Below are 26521 nucleotides of genomic sequence, written 5' to 3'. Positions count from 1 at the left end.
ATCTTTGAAGAAACAAAATGAAATGATTCAACACTTTTAAAGCTATGACTAGAAACGTAAGAGCTCTTAAAAATCAAAATTTACATAAACAGGAGAGGACTACAGATCTTGCCCTTTTTGAGAACTTTTGTCGTTCAGAATTTCATGGCTTTTTGTTGAAAAATTACATTCAAGGGGCAATATTTAATTTTATCAGAATCAGATTTATTTATGGAAATTACACAAAAATGAGTTATGAAGTAACGACAGTTTCTTTTTTTGTGAATTGTGATTATGTGTGATACAGGTTGGTGGTGTTCCTCTCTCCACTAATTACCAGAGCAACCTAATGCCACATAAAGTATAAATTTCAATTTTATGGAGCGTTTACGATTCTAGTCATGGCTTTAAAAGTTTTCAATCAAATCAGTTTTTTTCCACATGCAATAAAAACAGCAATGGCATGAAAAAAACACAAACACAATATAGTCTCACATGAATATTTGTTAGACATGGCCGATAATTTTTCCAGGCCGGCTTTTTCTGCGACACACTGTATTGCAATAATTTCTAGGTCAGGCCATGTTTCATTGTAAATTGACTGGTTTGTGAATACCGATGACAGATTGGCTGAACCACTCAATGTCAGGTAGGATTAGGTCACCACCTATTCACAAAATTGATTTCCTGTTGTTAAAAATGTTATGTACTGACTCATGCAAATGCTTTTTTTTTTTTTTAGATATTTCCCATTGGAGCTCGGGGGTGGTATAAAGTGCTATTATGAGGGATTAGCCTGTTTGTAAACTGACGTTCTTGTACTTGAGATCAATCTTAATGAAGATAGCCTTGCAATGCAGCTGTGAGGAAGACTTTTCCATCCAAACCAGGACCAACTCCAATGGTGACTCCACATCAACAGTCTGATCTTTTCCTGCTATACCTGTTTACACTTTCACACGTAGTCTAATTCAGATTCAACCAGTTGTCCGAATGACTATACCTGGTTTTAATAGCGGTTTTTCAAAATGTCACCAGTTTCTCTTAATGCTGCGACAGTTGATACCCAGAACACCAAGGTTTGAAATAGGTTAGTGCTGGGACGTTGACCCAATTTGCAAACCATTGTGTCCAATGGGGGGGGGGGGGGGGGGGGGGGGGGGGATGGGGAGGGGGGTGTCTGCATGGTGAATTCTCTTGCGTAAAGTTTCATGAAATCAGCTGCTGGGCATTGTGGGTAGGCTATTGTGTGAACCGTCAGAGAAATATGCAGTCGTAGTGGCACTACGTGTAAGGTTAGACCGATACGTTTCATTTGCAGTTACAGAGATGGGGGAATCACCATACAGCAAAATCCTAATTTGTGTCTAGTCGCACACATTTGAAAGGGGGGGGGGGGGGCGCTGTACACCACGTGACTCTAGGGGACTAGGGGATATGCACTCCTTCCCCCAGAAGTTTGGGGAAAGCAATAATGGAGATTTATATTGTTAACATTTCAGTGACCCAATCCATAAAATAAAGGCCCCCTCCACAGAATAAGACCCTCCCCCCACTCTCTTGCCCCCTGCAATTTGTACCCTAGTTATACCACTGTACATAACTGACAATTTACACAGGCTTCCATCAAATATAAATCTGTAGGATGTGAATAAGGAAAACCACTGATGTTTACAGTGTACTTACTGTGACAATAAGGACAGCAAATATTTGGATCGTCTATTGGCTGTTAGGAAAAAAGTCATAGAGAGTGTATCTATCAAATGAAGTCTTAGTCATAACAAATTTCTCGCAAAATGAAAAAGTTATTTCATACAAATTGTAAGTGTTTGTTGAGAAATAGGTTAATTAAGGTTATTGGTGGAATGATGTTCTTACATGCCTAAAGATATATCAAACAGTTGCTAGAACTCTGAGCAAACTAGCAAAAAAGCTAAATGTCTGTGAGATAAGGACAGATCACAGTGCTTTCCTGATGTGCAGTTCCTTATATATATTAAAGAAGTTTCGTAGAGATAGAACTTTAAAAAAATAACTTGAAGCTTATGTCTTAATTATGACATTATGCTTATGACATTTCATGGTTCATCTTTTTGATGTGATTTTTGTCTTTGCCAAGGTTCAAGTTGAAAATAATATATAAATCCAAAAAATTCATAATAAATCAATTAATTTCAATCATCTTGACATGATTTTATTTTTTACATACAGATTTCATGAAGAATAAATTGTTGAAGAAGAAACTGTATATCTTTACGTTTGGTGATGATGTAGGCCCTAATCATTATAGACAATAAACAACAAAATAAAGTATTAAGTACACTTACATTTTGACATGGAGCTGGGGAGCATGATGTAGTATTACACATCACCGTTTTTGACTCTTCACATACACAGACTGTGCACTTATCAGGATGCCATACCTCACCAATCTTAAGTATTCAGAATATTATCAAAGCAATGTGTAAAAATCAAAGAAAAGCAGCTTTATTATTCATTCATATATACCTCATAGTTTACCCATTTCTATTGGTTAAGAGACCATTACATGGGTGGTTTTAAAATGCTAACAAAACACAGGCAAGAAGGCCAGTAACAAACGAGGCCCCTTAACCAGGACAATAAATTTCTGCTCTCTAAAATGTATTCTTAAGAGTTTGTAGGCTTTGAAGTTTGATAAAAATGGGAATAAAGTAAATTATTTTACATCGTTTTAACATTAAACTGTCTTGAACAATATGTGCTTGCTCGCACATAATACAGTAACCCTGTGCATAATTCTGCACATACATACACTTCATGCGAGGCAGTTACAACAACTGGCCAGTCTAGTTGCTGGCAAAGTAACACTGGTCGTTACATCTAGATTCATGTTAAACCTTTATTCCAAAACAACACAAGTAGATGTCTTGCCGATCTTTCCTTGCCATGTACATAATGTCAGTACAAGTAGACACAACATGTAGGTACAAACATGAACATGAGATACTTTTCTATGATTACCTTTCAACATATGTTTCCTTATTCTGTGGTTTAATTAACTTATTCACAAAATGGCTATATACTGGACCAGCTTAGGTCATTAGGTTATCACTTTTAACCAAATATTAATGTAAATAACTGCATGATGGAGCAGTACTAAATATCTGAAAATTTGATAGTGCGTAAATTTGTTGCAGTAAATTACTACTACAGACCACATTTAAAGTAGCCAAAACATACCTCTCTGTAGACCATAGGAGGATCATGTACATACCGACAACCATCTGCAACAAAATAACAAGACCTAATTGTTATTTTTCCCATTATCATAACACGAACAACACTTAGGCCGTGTTCCCATTGGACTTTTTTCCGTGGCCACGTGGAAAACCGAATCACCATGATTCACCTGGAGGAATGTCACATATTGCGAGAGTAGTGCACAATAACTCTTGACCTAATAACTCTTGACCGGATAATTTGCACATGCTAAAATAGTCAGCTACTTGACCAAAGTGACTCATGCACGACGCAATGCTAATAGTGTGGGATATTATGGGGAAAATGACTTATTTATCTGTACCGGTGAATTCGAGACATTGAATAGCATTTACGTCCTCTGCTCGTCTCTGCTTTTCTAAAAATCCTCCGTCCGACTTCACCATCATTTTCACTGACATGTAATCCACTCAAACTTCTCACAAAATTGATCACATCTGCTATGATTTTGAGGAGCGAACAGACAAAAAAAGGTCTCTATTTTATTGGTCGGGTTTTGTCCGTGTGTATTACAGGCACCGTTCCCATATGAGAGAATGGAAGTCCACTTTTTAGTTATTGGACTCATCAACTACAGTGTCGTTTATTGAGGGCAGCTGCTATATAGGTTTTGATTTTTTTCCCAGGAGATATTTTGTGCAGAACGACAATGGAGACGAACAAATAGGCAACATGAAAATAAAGATGGTGATCATCGCGACACACCGTGAATTCACAAAGCCGCATGTTGATTGGCATAACATCAAATTGATAACTGCATAGGAAATTCGCATTTTCTACCCCAAGATGCCGTTTCAAATTGCAAAATTAGGGTCATCCCAATTAAAAGAAGAATACCTAAGGTTGTAGGAGTAATTTTAGAATGATAAAAACATGTTAAGGACTTATACAAAAAAAACAAAAGAGAAACCCACTTCACAATGGCCTGTTGTACCATACAAAATAATGAAACTTTCTCATTTTCATTCAAATTTGCTTTCGTTGTTGAAAGTGGAGTGATGTAATACAGGAAGTGATATTTGTTTGCAAAGCATTTGACAGCAGGGTCCCGGTAGTTCGACACCGTATCAGTGTCCCTGATAACTTACCATGGCTGCGTGCAAATCTCCCGCGACCATTTTTGGCCTGGCAGATAGGGATGTAATAAGTTTATTGTCTGTCCCCATACTGAATTCAATAATTATTAACAGTGTTCTCTTTCAATGGCCCTAGATTCAGTATAGCTCTTTACAGGGTGAATCAAAATAAAGGTAATCCAAAAGTAATTGGTTAACATATTAAAGTTACGAAATTGAGCGCTGTCAGAGTGGATCCATTTTGAAGGGTAATTCATTAGCTTTTCATTGATATCTTATTTGCATCTCTTCAGTCACGGATGACAGACCACCATTGATTTCAAAACAGAGGCCAATAAACCCCTGTTTTGAAGTATACTTAATAAGTGGTGAGTTATTTAAAGCTATCGGATGAATGTGCTGTCGCTGTGGATGGTACGTTAAAAGAGGGTATGTTGGAGATACTGGTGCTTAAATTGGTATATCATATTTTCCATGAATAATTAATCACTCTAAAGATTTTGTTTTTCATCACAAACTAGCAATCCAATCAAGGCATTGCCAAAGTCATGCCAAGTTGGGCAACGCCCAAGCTATGTTTTGAGTCCCTTTTTTGCAATAAGGTAGATGTTAGTCTAATTTATAAAAATAATCTTTGAAATGATTGATTTAATCATGAAACATGCATGGGCGTTGCCAGGATTTTTTTCTAGAGAGGGGGCAAAGCTCATTATTTTCCCCAAATCCCTATACTTTTCCAGCATATTCTCAATTTATCATTTTTCGAGGGTGGGCAGGGGGACATTTGCCCACCCCACTTATTTAATTAACAGCAATATGACTTTGCACTTCTTTTTCTTGTCTTTTTTCCCTCCTCTCCTTTTTCTTTTTGCTTTTTTTTTTGGGGGGGGGCCCTTCCCCCTCCTCACAACACCCATGGAAAAATGATATTCCATTCATACTTGAACGCTTTCAAGATGTCTTTTTAACTGCTCGCATTTAACACGTAATCCACTGCGAATGCACACTTTTTGGACAGCTCAATTCACAACTGACAGCTTAACTCACTACTTATTCAGCTAACTTGGAAACAGGGATTTAATGACCTTTGTTTTTAAATCAATGGTGCTCTGTCATCTGTGAATGAAGACATGCAAATAAAAAGCTACGAATTAAGATGAAGCCACTTTGACAGTATTCAAGGATACCTTTTTTTGATACACCCTGCATATAGATTAGAAAAAGTGAACAAACCTATTGGAATGCAGTGGCAACAAACCAAATCATTGGGTAACTCATTCACCAGTCGATACTAAAAGTAGGGGGGAAAAAGGAACAGAAACTCATTAACACATGAACTAATAATTTCTGCTGAGAAAAGAAACCAACAGATCAACATTAGCTGTATCAATGAGAGATTTAACTCAATTACTGTTATAATTCATTGCATAATGTAAAGTTAAAATAGGAATGTTTTTAAATGTACATCACACCTTTGGGGGGGATATTAAAACTCCTACCTTCTCCAAGATAACGTTTTTCCAGTTTATCTTACACTGACCAATTGCACGGTACATATTCTTAACCCTTTAACTGTTGGGTGGAATCTACTCCTTTTTTGTCACTAACAGGCATGATATTTTCTTTGCTAAGCCTATAGTTGTAGCTATAGAAGTACTATTTGTAGTTGTTATCACGTGTATAGCCAACTACAATAACAATTTAGAAAACTCTGCTGCGAGAAGGTAACAGCTCTTTTAGGGTTTTTAATGTCGAGTCCCAAGTTCCAAGGATGCCACTAACATAGGGGTGGTTCATACACTCGACTAATGTGCATAAATCTTTAGCAAGCTAGATATCCACATGCAAGTTGCTCTAATTAATTATGTGTGTTTCTTGCACAAGGTCATGATTTTGTACAGATCTGGAAAGGAAACATCTGTCCTTGTTAATGATTTGATACAATTAAAAAAAATTTTTTTTAATCGGTATCCACTTAGTTGAGAGCAACTTACGCCTTCAGGACAAGTTTCACCACAATATTCCCCGCAGCTTGTTTCACAGAGGGTTTGGTTCACCCATTTGCACATCGTACAATTGCCTTCGTACCACACTTTGTCAACCTGTACAGAAGAAAACAACTTTGTGTTGGAAGTTTCAAAATGCAACTAAATTCTGTGGGGGGGGGGGCCTAAAATTCAACCATTCATTATTTAAAATCTTACATATGCAAGCGTTTCCTTTTCCACACCATTTACTACTGTAAGTTGATGTAAAGAATTTTCTTTAAATCTATTATGACCTGATTATTTCAATATTATATTGGAAAAGTAAAAGGAAATGAAGTATATGATTTGTAACCTGTGCAGAAGAAAACAACTTTGTGTTGGAAGTTTCAAAATGCAACTAAATTCTGTGGGGGGGGGGCCTAAAATTCAACCATTCATTATTTAAAATCTTACATATGCAAGCCTTTCCTTTTCCACACCATTTACTGCTGTAAGTTCATGTAAAGAATTTTCTTTAAATCTATTATGACCTGATTATTTCAATATTATATTGGAAAAGTAAAAGGAAATGAAGTATATGATTTGTATTATAAGAGTAGAAATTTTGTCCCATTTTAAAACAAATTAAAACTCGATTGAATATGCTTCTTTGCCTTTCCCATTAATGAGCAAGATTTGAACCTGTAATGTCTAGAACACCATATCAGCACTCAACTGAGCTTACCTACCATCTAGCTGTCAATGTCTTTATAAACGGGGCACTGTAACACTAATGCCCTGACACAAACAATAACAACAGATATTTTTTAAATTGATAATAATTAGTACAGATCTGATTCAAATTACTTTGTGATCCTCGAATTCACATGGGCAATCGACAACACACTCTGTGCCATTCCAGTACTGGCCTTCAGGACAACTGCAGCCAGGAGTGCACTCGGATGGGCAGGGTACCAGTTGTTGGTCGCAGGTACGGTGGCAGGCACATTCTTGATACTCCATTGGCCCACAATCTTCGATTTAAGGCAAGCAAACAAATCAGTCAATTTTTCATCCAACAACAAATACTTTTTGATGAGGGGAGAGGTCTTTATTCTGCTAAGATGAAGTTGCAGAAAGAGCAAAGGGTGTTTGTGGCAATTCTTCAGAAATTGAACCTAACTTAATTTTTTGGGATTTTTTTACGTTATGTAAAACAAATGATTATTGTTCACTAAACTATTGCTAGTAATTAAAGGTGCAAATTTGTTAAGAAGTTTCATAAGTTGGTCTTTCCATGCATAAATTAGCCTAATTTCAATTGCAAAATGTCACACAAGTGACCAATCAAATGTCAGTAGAATCACCAAAATATACCCTTAAATTAAAAAAAAAACCACCAAATATGGAAATAAATATATTACACGGTAGGTATTAATGATTTATGCAAATTAGGCCCCTTAAATGGGTGGCACCTGGGGGGGGGGGTGGCTTAAGTTATTATCCTATCTTTGTCAGGCGTTGGACAAATATCTTAGGGCGAGCCAGCTCTTCCTGAACACTAACACATCGCCTAATAGCTAAATCAACTTAATACAAAAGATTTTCAATCTGGACGCTGGGACAGAACACTACACAGAAGCAGAGCTGGGATCATCAAAGCGCTTTTGGACCATCTTGTGATCACTCACAGTCTCCATCAGTCCCATGCACTAGTGAACTCATTGCCAGTTAATCTGTGTATATTTATTGCCCACCTGGAATGCACTTGCAGCACTCCCCTGGTTTTTCCTCGATGAGCTGGCCGTCAGGACACTCCAGATTGCAGGTCTGAATCAGATTCTCTGGGTCATCTATGTCTACAACTCTTTGGTCACATATGGCTGAGTGGCAGTCATCTATAATGACAGTTTCCCCATACTGCCATGAAGAAAATAACAATGAGAAAAGGTCAATTCTTCTTTCATAAAAGAACTTCAGGCAAACTCCATCAGCGCGGCTGGTATAAGGCTAGTACGTGATTGGCCGCAACAAATCTAACAACTTGATGATTATGTTCTTGCACTGTTAATCATATATGCAAGCAGCGCAATACATATATATGTAGTGCATTTTGGCCGTGAGATCCAGTCGCACACCACTATGCAAATGAAGACTCATTCATTCTGTTACATGGGGAGTTCTTCTCAATACGTCGGGGACATGTTTGCAGATCTGGCGACGTTTGAACGGCCAAATCCCTCAGCTTGGTCAATTGTGTACAGAAATATGATCATTGTGATATTGATTTGTTTGAGTCGTGTATATGCCCTATAATGAAATTTGTACACAACACAAAGTACAAACCTTTGAAGTAATAAGAATGACCTTCTGTAGCGGCCTAGAATGCATGCTGCAATCTGAACCAATCAGAGTACTTCCATAGACTTTGCTAGCGATTCAAAATACTCCCATATGTAGTGTACAAAATATAAAACGTTTTCGCCTAGTCGGTTAATGAATATCAATAGTCAGCATCATTTGGTCTGGGAACCAGGCAGTGATATTTTGCGTGCCGACTTGGTGAATAACCGACTTGGCACCAAGTCAACCTACAGGCAAGCTCTTATACATGTACATAGAGATATGCCACAATAAAAAGCCTGAAACACGACCAAAAAAACCCTGAAACTACCTTTACCCCCTTTCAACAATGTGTTTTCTGGATGTTTCAGACCAAATCCAGCACTTTTAATTTGCCACATTTAAAAAAAAAAAAAAAAAAAAGGTGCCGTGTCACACGCAAACATTCATGTTCTCACCAGCTTAAAAAATAAATAAAACTTTGATCCCTGAATGTAATTTTTGGGCAAATGGCTGTTCATAATTTGCAATTGATGATGCAAACCCTAATCAGCAAAGACTAAAAAAATAGGGTGCTATTTCCTTATCACAGGATTTGTTCAGCATTCCTTAAAGTGTGTGATCACTTAATTCCCCTGTGATCTCCATACAGAAACATGAACTGTTTTGGAGAGTTTAGGAGAGGATCAAGTATTTAACTGTATGCTTATTGTACCTCATAGAATGTTCCATTGAAGTAACAAGGACACCTTTCTCTGTCTATGCAGGTGTTGTTATACACCACTTGACCCTCAGGACAAATGCAGCCAGGAATACATGTGGTGCGATTACACTCAATGATGAGAGGTGGGCGTCCCCCGGGGTACTGGGCCATGGCCAGACAATCCACGTGACAGCTGCAGTCTTTATAGACAAGACCTATGGGGCACTGGTGGGCTACAACAGGAAACACAGACAGACAATATATTGAGGCATCTGTAAAAAGCATACAAGCACCTAGCATACAGGCATCTGTAATAAGCATAAAACGCAGCTGGGCAGGTGTAGAGTGAATTTTGGACCATAAAATACTGATTCACTGGTAGTACACTGCGCATGCATACATGAGGAATGTGAAAGTTTAACCAATGAAACGTAAGGCACCGGATTTCATGGGAGTCCAAATCTCATGTGACACTGGAAAAGTGTTTAAGACCAGCTAGCCATGTCTTTATCATCCGTTTAAGACCCGGCCACATGACAGGCTCTCGACCAATAGGAATGCGTAAACTGTCTTAGGTTTTTATGAATACAGTTAAAACACAAATTTAGGCAAATAAAACACTAATATAATTGCAGATGTCCTAAGCTTTTGTGTTAACATCTACAAGTTTTAAGAGGAAGAAGCGACTGTTCTTACATTCGGTTGTACTTGGAGCTGTAGTAGTAAGAGGAGTATTAGTTGGTGCCACTGTGGTGCTTGGCAATGGAGTTGTCAACTCGCATCCATATGGTACATCCTGGCAACACTCCAATCGGATGACATAATCAAAACATCTACTTGGAAACAAGTCGGCATGATCAGCATGAAAGCATCGGAGTCCATCAACTCGACTACAGTTCACCTGCTGGCCTGTACTGGAACTGGGTATATCCTTGTTGGACTTCATGGCACACCTGATGTCAGATGGTGTTTCACAGATATCATACAACTGTCTCAGGTCATCAATTAGTTCAAATTCATAGTTGAAGTCAACAACTTTTTTGCCATCAACTTCATCATCCAGCCAGTCTGTCCAAGTACACACCCTTTCGTACCTAGGTACACATGCTGAAGGAAAAATACAAATAAAGAATCAGGAAAAATACATATGAAGAATCTGGACAACTTTATGATATACGTAGCACTTAATTCATCCAAAGAACAAATGAAAATGTATGTTTTTTTATATCTATTTGTGTGATTTGAAATTTGTAGCCTCTCAATTACCTGTTGTATGAGGAACAGTTGTGACTTCAGTTGTTGTACGTCTTGTTGTTGTTAATTCAGGCGTCGTATTGATGACAGTAGTTGTTCTGCGCGTTGTTGTTGGTTGTGTGGTGGAAATCACTGTTGTCACTTCAGTTGTTGCTTTTGTTGTTGGCAGTGTGGTGGTTGACGCCTCTGTTGTTGACAACCTTGTTGTAGATGCCTCTGTTGTCAATAATTCAGTAGTTGATGCCTCTGTTGTTGATGCTTTTGTAGTCAAAGCCTCTGTTGTCGATGCCTCTGTTGTCAATGCCTCTGTTGTTGATGCCTTGGTGGTTGATGCCTTTGTAGTTGAAGCTTCCACTGTTGTTAGTATTGTTGTTGGTGCTTTTGTAGTTGTCTTCAGTGTTGTTATCGGAACTGTTGAAGGAAGAAGTGCCTTTATTCAGTATTTAATTAAAAAAATTTATTGTCAGCTATGGATGATTTGTATTCACTAATCCATTCTCTGAATACAAAACTACTACAGGGAAGGAGGATGTAACCAAAGATCGTATGTAAGGGAAGATGACAGTCCTCAAAGAAAAGTGAAACAGGAAGTACTTGCTCAGAGGCCATGATGGGGAAGGGCGCCCTACTAGTGGTAGGTACATGTAGGTAAAAAAAACCCAGATTTGCTCAATGTGCACTCAACGTGATTTAACTTAAATGCAAAGCCACTAAAGCCGTTAAAATTTTCTTTGATAAAATCATGCAGATATATACCACTTTAAAGCAGTTTATTCACTGAATAGCCCCACCAACGCATGTGATCATGGGGAAATGCCTAGAAGTGCCTTAAACTTTTTAGGACAGTTTACAGTATTATGCTAATGAGCTTACTGTAACAGAACATACAGGATTCAGAGATAGGGGCAGTATTATGAACAATTTTCCCCAAATATTTCCACTTTTCATCATGTGTATTATTGTTTATGACTTATTCTCAGGACTTTTTTGAATTAAAATGACGTATTTTTTCATTAGTAGTTAAATTAATTGAGTAAATTATTAATGACTTTATTTATATTTTTGAAAGATTTTTGTTTAAAGTGTTCAGCGGTTGTCATGTCCAAATGTACGGAAGCGTATATGACCATCCGAGCTACTGCGTTACTGAGATAAAATAACTTGGAACCATAGAGTTCCATCATAAAATATCTTTACAACTCGGAATGCAGTGATAGCCCATCATGAAAATGCTGAATACCATGAAAGCCTAACATGAAAACGTGGAAATCCATGGTAGGTTATCGTGGAAATCCATGGTAGGTTATCGTGGAAATCCATGGTAGGTTATCGTGGAAACGTGGCATTCCGTGATAGGCTATCATGAATAAGTAGAATTCCGTCACATGCAATCGTGGAAACGCGGAATAATGTGATAGGGTATCTCAACAACATGGAATTCCGTGATGTTTTGATCGTGGCAAAGCAAAATGCCATGATATTGTTAGCCTATCAGAAAATTCCACATTTCCACGATAGTTCATCACGGAATTACATGCTTTCACGATAGCCTATCACCGAATTCTATGTTGCTATGATAGGCTATAACGATATTCCATGTTTCCGTGATAAGCTAGCACAGTATTCCACATTTCCACGATAGCCTATCACGGAATTCCACATTGCTGTGATAGGCTATCACAGTATTCCACGTTTCCACGATAGCCTTTCAGGGAATTCCATGTTTCCACGATATTTTATCTTAGTAACGCAGTAACGCGGATGGTCATATACGCTTCCGTACGCTTCCGTACAATTGAGATACATGTAAAGCACTTTTAAAATGAAATAAATTATTATTATACCGTCAAAAAATTGAAGGGGATCACATAAGCATTCTATTCATGTTATCAGCAATGAGTTCTACTTAGAAAATGGTTTTATTAAGGGAATAAATGTGTGCTCCAGAGGTTTTTATCACTCTGTTTAAGACCACTTAGAGTCTGGGTGCTGATAATTACCCGAGCCGGAGGCGAGGGTAATTATCAGCACCCAGACTCTAAGTGGTCTTAAACAGAGTGATAAATACCGACGGAGCACATATTTATTCCCATTCATAAATACCTTTTCGGTAAAAAAAAAATCAAATAATTTGTTCAAAACATCCCGATTTTGTTCAACAAATTCACTTTATGCTTTTGGAAACATCCCTCTTGCAAAATAATGGAGTGTTCAGCTGGCGAGTAAGATGTAAACAACCCTTTTATGGAGATTGAATCGCGCGTATCATGTTCTGCACGATGTCGCGCAGAACGCACCTGGCGCATTGCGTTTTGAATTTAGAACTATAAAATTCTGACTCCCTGGTAGTGTTGCGCATGCAGGATTGAGGATTGTGAACGTTCAACCAATGAAACGATAAGAGGCACTGGATTTTTAGGAGTCCACATTTTATTGTGACACTGGAAAAGTGTTTAAGACCAGCTAGCCATGTCTTTATCATCCGTTTAAGACCGGCCACGTGACGGGCTCTCGACCAATAGAATGCTTAAACTGTCTTAGGTATTTATGAATCATAATTAATAATAAAAAAGGCACATTTTTTTTTTTTCAAGGCAAAAAAATTGAAGCTGGTTTTCATATTTGAACAACTTCAGGAAAGTTATGGACTTTTGAAGCAATCACCGCTAGAGTCCTTATTGGTTACATTGCCCTGTCCCCACCCCAAAAATAACTTACTTGTATTCCCTGATATTGATCAGCATTCCTAAATCTCAACATGTTACTATTTTCACTGACAGGTCTACTTTTATCCTCCTTTTATTGAATTATTCATTCATCTATTCCTCAGGCATGCAACTGGGAATTTAAAAAAAACGAGGAAATTTTAAACCACACAAGACTTTGTACAGTGTTTTTCAATTTGTATTGGCATTCATGAGAAGTAAAAATTGAGGAAATCAGCAGATCCGAGAAAAAAATTGCATGCCAGATTCCTTTATTGTTTAATTCATTTCTCGGTCTTTTGTCTTTTAAACTTTTTCTTTTCTTCATCAAAGAAAATCCTTGGTGCACCAACTCGCGTACACCATGGTCATACATACATGTACATCAAGGGGTGAACACATCTGCAATGTTTGATGCTTGCAAAGACAAACACTTAGTCGGAGGCTTCCATTTTCTTTATGGGGAGGAAAACCAGATTTGTAATGGCTGAATGGAAGCTGTCGCCAGATCCGGCAAGATGTATGCCCCTTGGGTTACATTTTTGCTAGAAACTGTGATTATGTCCATAAAAGACAGAGTCATGAAAAGGTTTATTACCTTTGTTACAACTGATAATGTAGTAACCAACGGATAACGGATCACCAACCGATAATGTATCACAAATTGACCGATATTGTATCACTAACCGATAATGTAGCAAAATTGACTGATAGTGTAGTAAAATTTGTATCCGATGTAACTACAAAATAACTGTATTCGATAATGTATCACCTCGGAACGGATACTGTTATCAACCGATAAAGTATCAAAAATCAACCAATTAAGTATCAGTATGGGGAAAAGGTGTACACAAATGTTTGTTTTATGTCCTATATATCCCGCCCCACTTTTTGACCGGGGAGGGGGTCTGGGCTATTGGATCACCCCCCCCCCCATTATTTCGTATTTAGAGAAAAAAGGCAGATTTTGAGGTATTGTTCAAAATTCCAACCACCGAAATGTATTAAATAGTATGAGAAAGGGAGAAAAAGTACACAAAGTTTGAAATCCGCTGATACATCTGTATCATGAACAGTGCCCCCAGCGTCATGTCGTCTCCAGCAAGCCCCCCTCCCCCCCCCCCCCCCCCCGCCTCTTTTTGAATTTCATGGCCGGGATTTTTTTTTTTTTTGGCTATCCCCCATCCCCCAGTCTCCTGAAAAATTCTGAAAATGTACACAGGTTTTTTTTTCTCCGGACATTTGGCCTCCGTAAAATAAAAAACTGGAGGGTACCATATTTCAATAGGCGGCGCTGTTCAAATTCAACGATTATTAACACTGGATTACAGAATGGTGTACAAATACCCCCTATCTAAGCTGCCTCCATCCGTATTTTGAACAGGCGGACATTATACCGGTATGTTTTTTGGGGGGAGGGTGTCACAGCGGGGGTGTTGGCCTCAAGAGTGCGGCAGGCTCGTGACGTTTGGACTGCAAACTGTATGGGTTCAACAAACTGAAGTCAGTGGGTGGACAAATAACAAATGACGTCACAAGCTAACGGTGCCCCCCCCCCCCCCCCTCTTAAAACAAAAGCCGGTGCATTTGTACGGTTCAGTTATATAGTGTACATGATTGTAGGATTATATCACCTTTTCCCCATACTGATACTTAATCGGTTGATTTTTGATACATTATCGGTTGATACAGTATCCGTTCCGGGGTGATACATTATCAAATACAGTTATTTTGTAGTTACATTATCCGTCGACACAGGATACATTATTGGATACAAAGTTTACTACATTATCGGTTAGTGATACAATATCGGTCAATTTGTGATACATTATCGGTTGGTGATACGTTATCCATTGGTTACTACATTATCAGTTGTAACAACCTTGTTCTGAAAGCCTTTTCTCGATAAACATGTGTCAAGACAATTAATGCACAGTTTCTTTCTCTCAAAAATGTTTGTCCCTTCATTGTTACCATCATACCATTAAATCCTTAGAGTATCATTTTTCATGATGAATATTGGACAGGGAAAAGGCCAAATAGAAATTGAGACACGGGTATTCTTCTCTCTATATCTCGCTGTGATGGAATCTAGTGTTTTATTGAAGAGCACAAAAGCAAAGCACACTTTACTTGCTCAATGACAATGCGTTGCTGTTGCTGCCAAAAATTGGTACTTAATTTGTTCTATACCATTAAATTCTCAAAAACATAGATCTATAATTACAAAAATAGATGCAACAAAACACGTGGGCCGTTCATATGACCCTTTGTGCAGGTACCGGTACGTAATATTCACAATGTACACGTGCATTCTGTGAAGGTCTCACTGTGTGATTGCCAGTACAGGCAGAATTACACGTTTACTATTGTGACTATAGCTCTTGAATTACAGCCCTGAGTGCAGTTGCAGTGCAATAGTGTGACAATGTGGAACACTAGTCGCCGAATAATGAATATTCAACTATGTGAAAATCGATGGTCATGACAACCAATGCCTTTTGGCATTGGTGACTAGCCGTATGTGCCAAAATCATCATGTAAGTAAGGTCAAAGCCCAAACCCGGGTCTCAATCTATAAGATTCTTGTACATGCATATGATACAAAAATGAGGCCATACAAATTAGTTCATTCGGATGAGCCATTAACTAGATAGGTTAACTGGCTGGTACATGTTGGTGATTTTCTCAGTGCACAGAACCTTTCAGAAAACTATAAGAAAGACAATTGCAGATTTCCCCCCCCCCCCCCCATACATAGTAGTATGGAGGGAATCTATGATAGAATATTTACCTGAAGAGCCACTACATTTTAATATTCCCCTTATTGGCAGTTTCCACTCGCTAAGAGTTTTCACATTAGCACCCTCATAAGGCTACCCACATTTACTAAGACTACCCATTTACTCTTTTCTTGTGCTCTACAGGACTCATTATCAAACTAGTTGGGAGGGGACGTGCTGTACAGGTAAGTATTCAACGGTAGACTCCCACTATGCCGTACTACTGGAAGGGGGAGTCTCCTTCACTCAACTTACTACATTTGCATAAATGAGGACCACCTTGAGGTGGTGGGAAGTGAAATATGTATTGTAAGTTGTAGTTTGATTAGTAAGGAAGTATATAGATACTATAACCTCCCTGAATAATCAAACCAGTAACATTCATTCAGAATTTATAGTGAAATGAGTAGTTAAAGATCTCAGCAATGAATTGCACTCACGTACTATACGTAAGTCAATCCTGTAAGATCGTCCTTCTTTGGTTTTTTTGGCAGATGTTATGGCTGCCAACAGGACCGTGCATCCAAGTCTACCCTCAAACTACAATTCATCCTTCAGGCAGCAGGTTGAAAATGTGTTGGGAGATTTCCAACTCGCTGCTTTGGTGATATTTCCTAAGGATACACTCTTGGCCCTTCAAGGACCAAATACTACAGAATACTACATGTGTTGTGCACACTTGTATGGAAAGAAATGCATACTACAGGTTACTACTCAGTAGTATTTTGTAGCTATGAGGTTAGGGCTAAAAGCCCAAGATGTTGCTCCAACAACATGATTGGCAGTTTCGCACTTCTGGCCAAATGGATACTGTTGACTAGGTTTGGGCGATCCAATCTTTCTGGAGCGGGTTCTGGCTTTCAAAAAAACAAACAACAACCCCGTTCCGAGTCGGAACCGGTTCCGAGTCACACTCAAAACTGAAAACTGAAGACTCTCCCCATACCTGCACCCAAATGAAGGTTGAGGAGATCATTGAGATGCTGGTCTTCTGTTTGGACACCACATACTTTGCGTATGACGGCACGTACTACCAGCAAACACATGCGACTGCAATGGGTTCCCCAGTATCCCCACTGGTCGCCAAGCTGTGCATAGAGGATTTCAAACGTTGAGCGTTAAATTGTCTACTGCTCCTACCCCTCCAAACCGGTGGTACAGTTATGTGGACGATACCTTTGTGAAGTTACAGGAGTTACCAATCCAAGGTTTCACCCAACACATCAATAGCACCGATCCCAACATCAGGTTTGCTGTGGAACCAGAGACAGATTCCAAACTTCCATTCCTAGACACCTGTGTACACACCAAAAGCGACGGATCTAGTAAGTAACTATCTACAGGAAGCCGACTCACACCGATCAATATTTGAACTTTGGGTCCAATCACCATTTGGCACACAAGAGGTCCGTGGTTCGCACTCTTTGCCACCGAATCGACCAAGTCATCACAGAAGAGGAGGACTGCGAGACTGAACTTCACCACGTCAAAAACACTCTCACTGCCAACGGGTACCAACCAAGGGCATTCAAGATCCCTAAAAAGAAGCCAACAACTGGAGCTGCCTCTGAGACGATCACCAATGCAAAGCAACAACCTATGGCCATTCTCCCATACATCCGAGGTCTGTCTGAACAGCTGGAGTGTGTGCTTCGTGAACACGGTGTCACAGTAGCACATAAACTGTTGAACACTCTTCGCTCCCAGTTTATCAGCCTGAAAGACAAAATCTCAAGAAATGTGGCCTCGTATACCAGACGTCGTGTGATGGTTGTGAAGACACTTATATCGGGGAAACAGCTCACACTCTGCAGACCCAATACAGAGAACACACCAGTAGGTCAGCCCCCCTGACAGAAGTTGGTGAACATATCTCCACCCCAGGACATAGCATCTCCATCGACAATGTTAAGATCATCGCCAGGGCGGACGACCTCTGGAAACGCAAAATTCGCGAAGCTCCCGTGGAGCTGATTCTGGATTTTGTGCACAGAAAATAGGTAATTTAATGTAGAACCGATTCTTTTGGAGCCGGAACTGAGGATAACTGGTATCCAGTTCTTGAAATTATTGTATTCACGGTTCCCATTCCCATATTGGAACTGGTTAGAACCAGGGAACCATCGGAAACCTCGCAAGCCTACTGTTGACCTGATTGTTCTCACATTCCACTGTGTTAATGTTTTGAGATGCTGGTTGATAAGGGGGGTGAAGCAGGGTTCGACCTTAACTTTTTTGTTCACTAGACAGCCGGGGCTACTGAAACAGACTCTGAACTAGCCTGTGGGCATGTTCACTAGCCCGCATGTTTTTTCTTTTATATTGTCTCATAAACAACAATGTGCATGCACACAAAACGTGTTTATGCTTGAAAGTTGACCCCTAGTGGCACGCTTCAGGGCCCCTGGAAATGAAAAATATGTGTAAAAGTCAGAGTGTTTAAACTTAGTTTGTTATAATGATTTCTTAAAAAATCACGCTCAGAGTTTTATGGAAACCGAAAAATCGCATGACATCAAAGAGAAATATCCTGCCAAAAATTGACCTGTCACTTCTGAAAACTTCCATGTGGACTTGTAGAACTCGATCATTCATTAATTTCAGCATAAAAATTTTATGGTATAATTTTGTGGCAGGCAATTTTTGAAGGACTTAAAGGATTAATTTTCATTTAAAAACAAATAAACAAATACCGTTGATAAGAACTGCATTAAAAAGTGATCCAAACGAAATCTAGAATCAATCAGATGTTATGATTTTCGTTCTCACGCAAGCACGCCATGTGAAAACAGACGTGATCGAATAAGAAGACCTAGGTACGAAATTAAGTTGAAAGTAAAATTCGGTTTTACCCTACCCATTTACAACTGATTTCTCATCTATTCTGAGGCAATTTTGTCAGTGTTTCTAATGAACAGATCTTTTATAATTTAACCCATTAAAACAGTTGATAAAATATACACAAATTTATAGGTTTGCTTTCTGAATTTCATTTCTTCCTGTCCTTTCGTCTTTGCCGTATCCCAATATTTTTTGACTCGCCAGCTGGGCTACTTAAGGAATAGTTTGACTAGCCCGCTGCTGTTTTGACTAGCATTTGGCTAGCGGGCTTCCGCTTATTTCGAACCATGGTGAAGTAATAAATAAGTGTTTTGTCTCACCCCTTGAGATCTTTTTTTTTTTTTGGTTAACATATCACTTCAGAATCCACACTGGACACCATAATAAGCTGTTTGGATTGACGACAGCAATTTTTTTTCTGGGATGAACATATCAGTGGTTGAAAGGAATTTTTTGTCAGGAAGCCTAAATTAGGGATCACCCGCGTACAATTTGGTTCCCAATGGAAGTGTCCATCTTTTATTGTAAGTGCATACAGTTGCTACAGCTAGCAAGAATACCACTTGATTGATGTATTTAATAGGGAAGCCTGCCCCAGGAGATCATAAAGGGCTTTTGAAAGATTAGACAGCACATGAGTAAGGTCCCAAGAAGGCAGAAACATCCCACATAAAAGATTGCAATGACCATTATTTGCCATACTGATTGCGACAATGGCTGACCTATATCTTAATAGTAAGCAACTGTTACCTTAGATTCAAAAGGATATAAACTAGGATATTTCCTGGTTTGTCAATGTCTGTTACATATGTATAGGTGGGATTGAGATAATGCTGTTTAAATTATTTAGTGGTGTCATCTGCTATGGTAGACCTGTAGAGGATGCATGACTTTGTGCTGCACTTTTATTGGCAGTTGCTACAGTGAGCACGACCACCTGTCTGCCCTAAGAGTTCATGGGGGCTTTCAAGAGATAATACAGACCATGAGTAAGGTCCCAGGAAGCTCAAAGTTTATGCAAAGGAGGTCTTCTTATACAAAAAAATTGGCTGCACTATTTGACAACGATGAGTCATCTGGAAAGCTTTTATGGCTGTCCTGTAAGTGTTTTATTACCTTAGATTCAAAAAAGGTAAACAAGGAAATCCCCAATTTCTGTATTGGTGGAAATGAGAGAATGCTATTGAAGAAGAACTTGCTAAGTTCGCAACGTCAGGCCACATTAATTTTTAGAATGCTATTGACTGCAATTTTAACAGCCTTTCCTTAAAGGCCCGCTGTTGTCAAAGATCTCTTGACAAGATCCAACAAGCTAGGTGGAGATCTTTCAGAGCTGGATGATTGAATCCTGATACTGGGTAAAACAAAAGATATACATAGTCTTCGAGGCAAAACTACCAGTTGATGCAAAAGAAATTTGACAAGCCTTGTAAACAACGGCTGGCATGGCCGTGATGCAGCAATGAGAAGAATGCTCCTTTGATTAGAACTCGCCTGAGAAGGGACATGGGAGGGAATTAAGCATAACCTGGCATGAGATCCCATCAGATTGACAGTGCATCGATGTGCCATGCTTGAGAATAGAGTATTCGAAAGCAGAACAATGGTAGTTGGTTGTTCATTGCCAACGCGAACAGATCTATATGCAGTTAGTCTATCAGAGTGAATAATGCCTCCACTACGTTGGGTCGAAGTGTCAATTCTGTTGGAATAATGGTCCTTTGAGATAAATCATCGGCAATGGCATTCTTCTCGCATGGAAAATGTGTTGCTTTGAGGGTGAGTCTGTTCTGGATTCACCATTGGAAAAGTCTCTAAGATAAGAGGCAATGTTAGACTGACTGAGTGCCTGATCCTTGGAGATTATGTATGACACAACTGTGGTGATCAGTATACTGACCGACTTGAAACTGCCAGACGAAAATGCTGGAGGTCATTGAAACCTACTAAATCTCGAGGATATGAGATGAACAGGGCTAGGGGTCCCATCTGCCTGATACTTGGCGTGGTGGTAATGTGGCTCCCCAATCAAGCTGGGAAGTATTCGACAGTATCACTACTGCATGGAGGTGGGGATATCATTTGTGACATCCCTGGAGTATTGGGGGGGAGGGCAGGTGACTTAAATTACCACTAGGCTGAGATCGATGGTGGACTTGGTTTGGTCGTCAACGAAGTCTACGAGTGGTATTTAGAAAGGTCTGAAAAGATTGGCAAGCAGGGATCGTTTGGTGCTTTTGTGCTCTCTTGTGGCGGTTTGGATAGGCTTATACGCATGTTGATTGTCAGTGGCTTCTATGCATTTGAAAATAGCCTGTAAATGAGTCATTGCCCGCCAACGAGAGGTCATCAAAGCGCTTACCAGCCCTTCAGTTGGTAGAAAATAACATCTAAGACCCTTGCCGGGATGATGTAGCAAGTGTTGAATCTCTTGTGATTTGCTTGAGGAAAATATGCAGACTGTTGTATGCAATGATGCATTCTGTGTCCTGCACCCGATTGGACGCGATGTGTAACAACCCGAGTTATGACATGTGACTTTGCAACTTTGCAACGCATGCTAATCCACTCACGAAACTTGTGATGTGTTAAACTGGTTGGAAGTTGCTTGACAACAGCAAACACGTCAAAGTTACGATGTGTTTAGTGGTCATTGCAAAATAAGAGTCCTCTTCTTAGCCAGTTTTATGCATACACATTTACGAGACTATAATACCATGACAATGTGTGTAAAGTTGTAAATGGAAATGCATTGAAGTAATTACGAATTAGCCTGGAATATTGCAGTTGAAATGACAAAGTAGCTAGGAAGTCCACCGCAAGCTTGTTTTCCTTTAAAACTGCCACACCTTGGCCATTTTGTTTTACGTTTAAAAACTTTTTTGAGAGATCTCAACTCTTTGAGAAGCAGACGACTATTAACTTTACACTGAATAAATATAACAGTCACCGTGCTGTGATATAAATACACCTACGACGCACTCCACTTATGACGCATTTTGTGAAATGAATTGCAGGCCGCGTCGCAACTGCACTGCGCATTAGGGATGCGTCGCAGTGCTGCAATGCATCGTAAGTTACGATGAGTTTTGTGAAATCTGATGGTGACGATTTGTATTCAGAAGAATCCTCGTTAAATTCTGATGAAGAATAGTGGGTACAAGTGACAGAATCAGACCAGGATTCTTGTGGCCATGCATAACCTGTTCATCTGAGACCGAAAGACATGTGATTCACACGGTGCGCCTAGCACCGAGGGGTCGGTGATCTGCTTTCCAGTATTAGATTGCACCACAGCACACAGGACTCGAAGGTATATGCCTAGCGAGAGGCACTGCAGTTGGAGCCAACATGCTCACACATAGAGCTGCCGACTCACGACCAGAAAGCGTGGAACCGTATCAGATACACTACCAGCTACATGTAGTTTGGCGGCCTGCACATGAGACTGTTTTCGGCATATATGCTGTGCCTCGATCTTGAGTGAGGGTACAAATGCTGTTAGTGGCTTGGGATTTGCTCTTGGTCTTTACAATCTTTGGCAACAAGCTTTTCATGTTTTGGTTCAATCCCAACTGCACTCGGGCCACGGTAGGGAGCTGGCTATAACCCTTTGCCTGGCATGCATGGCCTCCAGTCATGTGGGAAGAAATCCTATATTCTGAAAAGACCAACAGTCATGCCCTTCCGAATTGTGACAGTTTTTAATTACATGTTATCACAGCTCTTAACTAAATTTGAAAAAAAAAAAAAAAACAAGACGAAGCACCCAATTTATGTAGGTACTGGAAAACAGGTCTTATCTGTCCTGCTGCTAAGAGAAAAGAGGAAACCAATTAAAGATGTCCAGGAACTCAACTTGTTGTTTTCTGTAACCTATTTTTTGTCTGAAACCACTTTATCACTCTTTATTTGATATATGATTTATATCGATACCTATAACAAAAGGTCAGCTCAGAAAAATGAGCGTAGACAAAAATCAAACCCAACCAATCGGCCACCAACGGCCAGGGTATTTTGCTGTTTTTCCTTCATAAACTGTTAGACTGACAATCTAGCTATGAAAATAAAATAGCGTAATTTTCGCCAGCCCGGTGATCAGAATACAACTGCTGAGCAAGACAAACAGCACTCTCTATTGACAAACAATGAAGACAGGAATTCCCTTTCCAATCCCAGTGTTCTGTAGTGAGTGCGCCTCACGTATTGGACATGTACATGACACATGTACATCGATGTTACATTTTTACCGAGTGTCCTTAGCGTGAAAGGTAAAAATTTCGCACAAGCAGGTTCTTTGTAGGGTTTTGATGTATATGTCCAAAACTTTCTAGTGAAGTTTAAAAAGAAAATGTTATTTTCGTTAAGTTAAACTACACGTGCCACACATTAACTTTTATTCAAAATGTCATGTGTTTAAGTATCACTTTGGACTATAATTGTAGCTCAGTTTATTTGGGAACAGTCCCTTTCTATTTATGAAGAGGGGAAAGCGTTCAGTACGATTCTGTTTGACTTTCACTTACAGCAAAACCTGGTCTGCAGGTATTCTTCACTAGTTTTTTTTTCTTTAAGAAACAAACTGGGCGAATCTACAAAATATGTTTACAAAGAAGTATCTCAAAGTAAAACGTAGGCACCGATCTACTACCAGCTTCACAAATGTTGCCTATTAATGACCTGGACACCAATGCACTGAGAAAATCCTACATAGAATCAGATTATTATACAGCAAATACAAAACAATACAAAACAGCAAATACAAAACACGTCCCAGTGACAAACAACAAAGTGTGACTTGATGAGTTTTATAGTTGGTCAGGCAGATTCTGCGATTGCATGAGTAAGGAACACAATGAAAGGGTAACTTTTATAACACGTTCCTTAGCCCAGCATAAACCTCACTCATTATTTCTTAAATGAGTAAGGTATAAAGTCATTTTGACTATTTAAAAAAAAAAAAATTGATCGCCCTCTCTTCCCCCAAACCAAAAAGCCGAAAAATATCACCTGAATAAAACGTACAATACTTCACCTGCGTCGCATGCATTATCAATTATATTTCCCAAATTTCGAAGGAAAACAAATTAAAATTAATCTACATTCCTTCGAAAATGAACATTCTCCAGTAGATTGATAAGTCCCATTTGTGTAGATTGAATAAAAAAAATAGGTAAATCTTACTTTAAATCTCACAAAATAGTGCAATGAACATATGTCGTCCTAGATTGGCAAAGTTTCAATCTGAAAAAATAGTTGTCACACTACTCACCAACGGCGAGCAAAATCTACATCTTTTTGACAAAGATGCACGTGCTGATGAACTTGGAACAAATTCTACATGGTAATTGATCACATTTGCCAGTGAGGGGAATAGGCAAATGTAGTGGCCCTACAGGTAAGTTGAGTGAAGTAGATTTCATAGTTTTATCCTAATTAAATACATACTGTAAATGTAAGAAATCTCTATGGGAGAATATTTCCAAATTACAGTTGAGGGTTAAGATTAAGGTTGATTCATTATTGGTGAGTTACACATTGCAACAACCAATCCTCATACTGTTCGGTCATTTAAAATTTTGCTTAGTATTGTTTGCCTTCCCACTGCCCTTTATAATTACTTACCTGTTTCTTCACATCCCCTCAAAGATACGGTGTAGCTAGTATTCCTGCTAACATCAGATCCAGACACAATATAGATGTTCAAACGCCACAAAAACGGAGTGCCTTTAGGAAGATAAAGCTTCTCCCCCGCAAAGCCATAGAAGATACGGTTGTCATCTTCACTTATCATATCCATGGTGGATGTAGAACCAGTCGGAATAAATGTGAAAGCCACGCTGATAGGTCGTTCCAAGCCATTTTGGGGATAAATTATGATGGACGTGATATTGACACTTGGAGTGAATTCAACAACCAGATGACGTCTGAAGTAAACATCCTCTTCGTCTTCAGGCATTGGTATATCGGGAGGAATCCACCCCTCATCTGGTAAAATTGGTATCTCCGATTCAGAAGGGCGTCGACGAACCGTTACTGGCACGTAGTCTTCATCCATGTCATCATCACAAACATACTCACGAGTAGTAGTTGATGGCTTTGTGGTTGCTTTGGACAAAAGAATTCCGAAAGAAAATAAGTCAACACATGAGTATATGCATGGCCTTTATTAAAAAATGAATTCCCAGGTATTTTACTACTTCTTGAAGACTTGATTTAAAGAGAGAATAAACATTCTCTTTGAACATTCTCCAACTGGGGAAATCATCAGTGAATCCTGTATTTTGCAAGCCAAAATAATGTCATCTTACCACCAACCAATATTTATCATTTGCAATATATACAAAATATAGAATGGCAAACGTTTCAGGCCAAATGCAACCTAATATTAAGAAAAGTTGGTTGAATAAACACAAATGCCCCACAACAGTGACTGTTCCCAGGATATGACACCTCCCTGTTAACATCAACTTACCTGGGTCATATATGCAACATTCATTTACATCGTTATTATTTTCTTTAGTTTATATTGAGTGAGTGAATAGATACTGTACAAGAAATACAAGTAAAAAGAGACAAGACCAGTGGGTACATACATGTATAGTGCAAATGCATGTAAGCAAAATGTGAGGTATACTAAAATAATCACAAACATCACATAAAAATAGTAACCTGGAAAAAAAAAAGTGGTTTACTTTATTCAATGAGTTATCACCATTCTTTCAATTTCAACCGTGGTGATCTGGCAAGCCATGGAATTTGGATTACATTTCCATGTATGCTAAAAGTGTACAGCTGGCTGGTGAGTAACTGACAGTACACAATTTACAAAAAGCAAACTACAAGTTATTATGTGTACATGCAATAGTGTATGTACACATGCGTTTTTTTATGGTGTAAATTGAGGACACACATGTGCAACATCATCACTGAATTGAAGACAGGAACCAAATTGAGGACTCCTCGGTTAGGAAAAGTGCACAAAACCAATGAGAGCTGTTGCAAAAAAAATATAAACAAAGGAATAGGGAAGAGGAACAATAGAAAATCCTCGATTTACACCATAAACAAATGTGTATGTACATGTTGAAGTTTGCATTCAGTACACTTTAAAGGTTGAAAGGTGCCACATCCATGGAAAAAGAAATGTCTGTATAAGTTACCTGTCATGTTGCCTGACAAGTAACTTATCATGATGACATTATTTCTTGTATTTTAATTAGAACCTTGCCATTTGGCCTATGGGCTCAAAAAAGTGACCTGAAAATCCTACGAACAATTACCCACGTACTTGCACCTACCAAGTCCCAAGTCGATATGCCAAATTTTTCTTGAGTAACCTCTGTATAATGCTGAGAAAACTACTGATGTTGTTTCCACTTATTTTAATAACAACCTTGACCTTTGGCATATGGGGTCCAAAAAGTGACAGGTTTCTGAATGAACCCCAGACTAACCATAATACCATGTTTTAAAGCTATAGTCCATCATTTGCAGCCATCCGAAAAGTAACTGGCATAATTATTGTTGAAAAACAAACTTGGTTGAAAGATAGTAAGGAAACTAAACTCCCTGTAAAATTATTTTTTCTGGGAAGCTGTCATTTTGA

General features: G+C 38.9%; 1 protein-coding gene across 1 annotated transcript in view; it reads right to left on the bottom strand.

The window, feature by feature from the left end:
• Positions 1 to 26082, bottom strand: part of LOC119719719 (mucin-5AC-like) — a 111554-nt gene extending 85472 nt beyond the window's left edge. The window contains exons 1-12 of the mRNA XM_038189218.1: positions 26076 to 26082; positions 24538 to 25020; positions 10596 to 10994; positions 10026 to 10436; positions 9342 to 9562; positions 8041 to 8203; positions 7151 to 7317; positions 6311 to 6418; positions 5550 to 5607; positions 3202 to 3245; positions 2307 to 2411; positions 1666 to 1705 (exon numbers count right to left, since the gene is read on the bottom strand). Of these exons, the coding sequence (XP_038045146.1) occupies positions 1666 to 1705; positions 2307 to 2411; positions 3202 to 3245; positions 5550 to 5607; positions 6311 to 6418; positions 7151 to 7317; positions 8041 to 8203; positions 9342 to 9562; positions 10026 to 10436; positions 10596 to 10994; positions 24538 to 25020; positions 26076 to 26082 (2206 nt within the window). The remainder of the gene's footprint in view (positions 1 to 1665; positions 1706 to 2306; positions 2412 to 3201; positions 3246 to 5549; positions 5608 to 6310; positions 6419 to 7150; positions 7318 to 8040; positions 8204 to 9341; positions 9563 to 10025; positions 10437 to 10595; positions 10995 to 24537; positions 25021 to 26075) is intronic.
• Between the last annotated feature and the right edge of the window lie 439 nt (positions 26083 to 26521).

The sequence above is a fragment of the Patiria miniata genome, unplaced genomic scaffold (genome assembly GCF_015706575.1).
Source record: "Patiria miniata isolate m_02_andy unplaced genomic scaffold, ASM1570657v1 HiC_scaffold_8, whole genome shotgun sequence".
NCBI lineage: Eukaryota > Metazoa > Echinodermata > Asteroidea > Valvatida > Asterinidae > Patiria > Patiria miniata.
The sequence above is the reverse complement of the archived record's forward strand: the minus strand, read 5'-3'. Positions and strand labels throughout refer to the sequence as shown.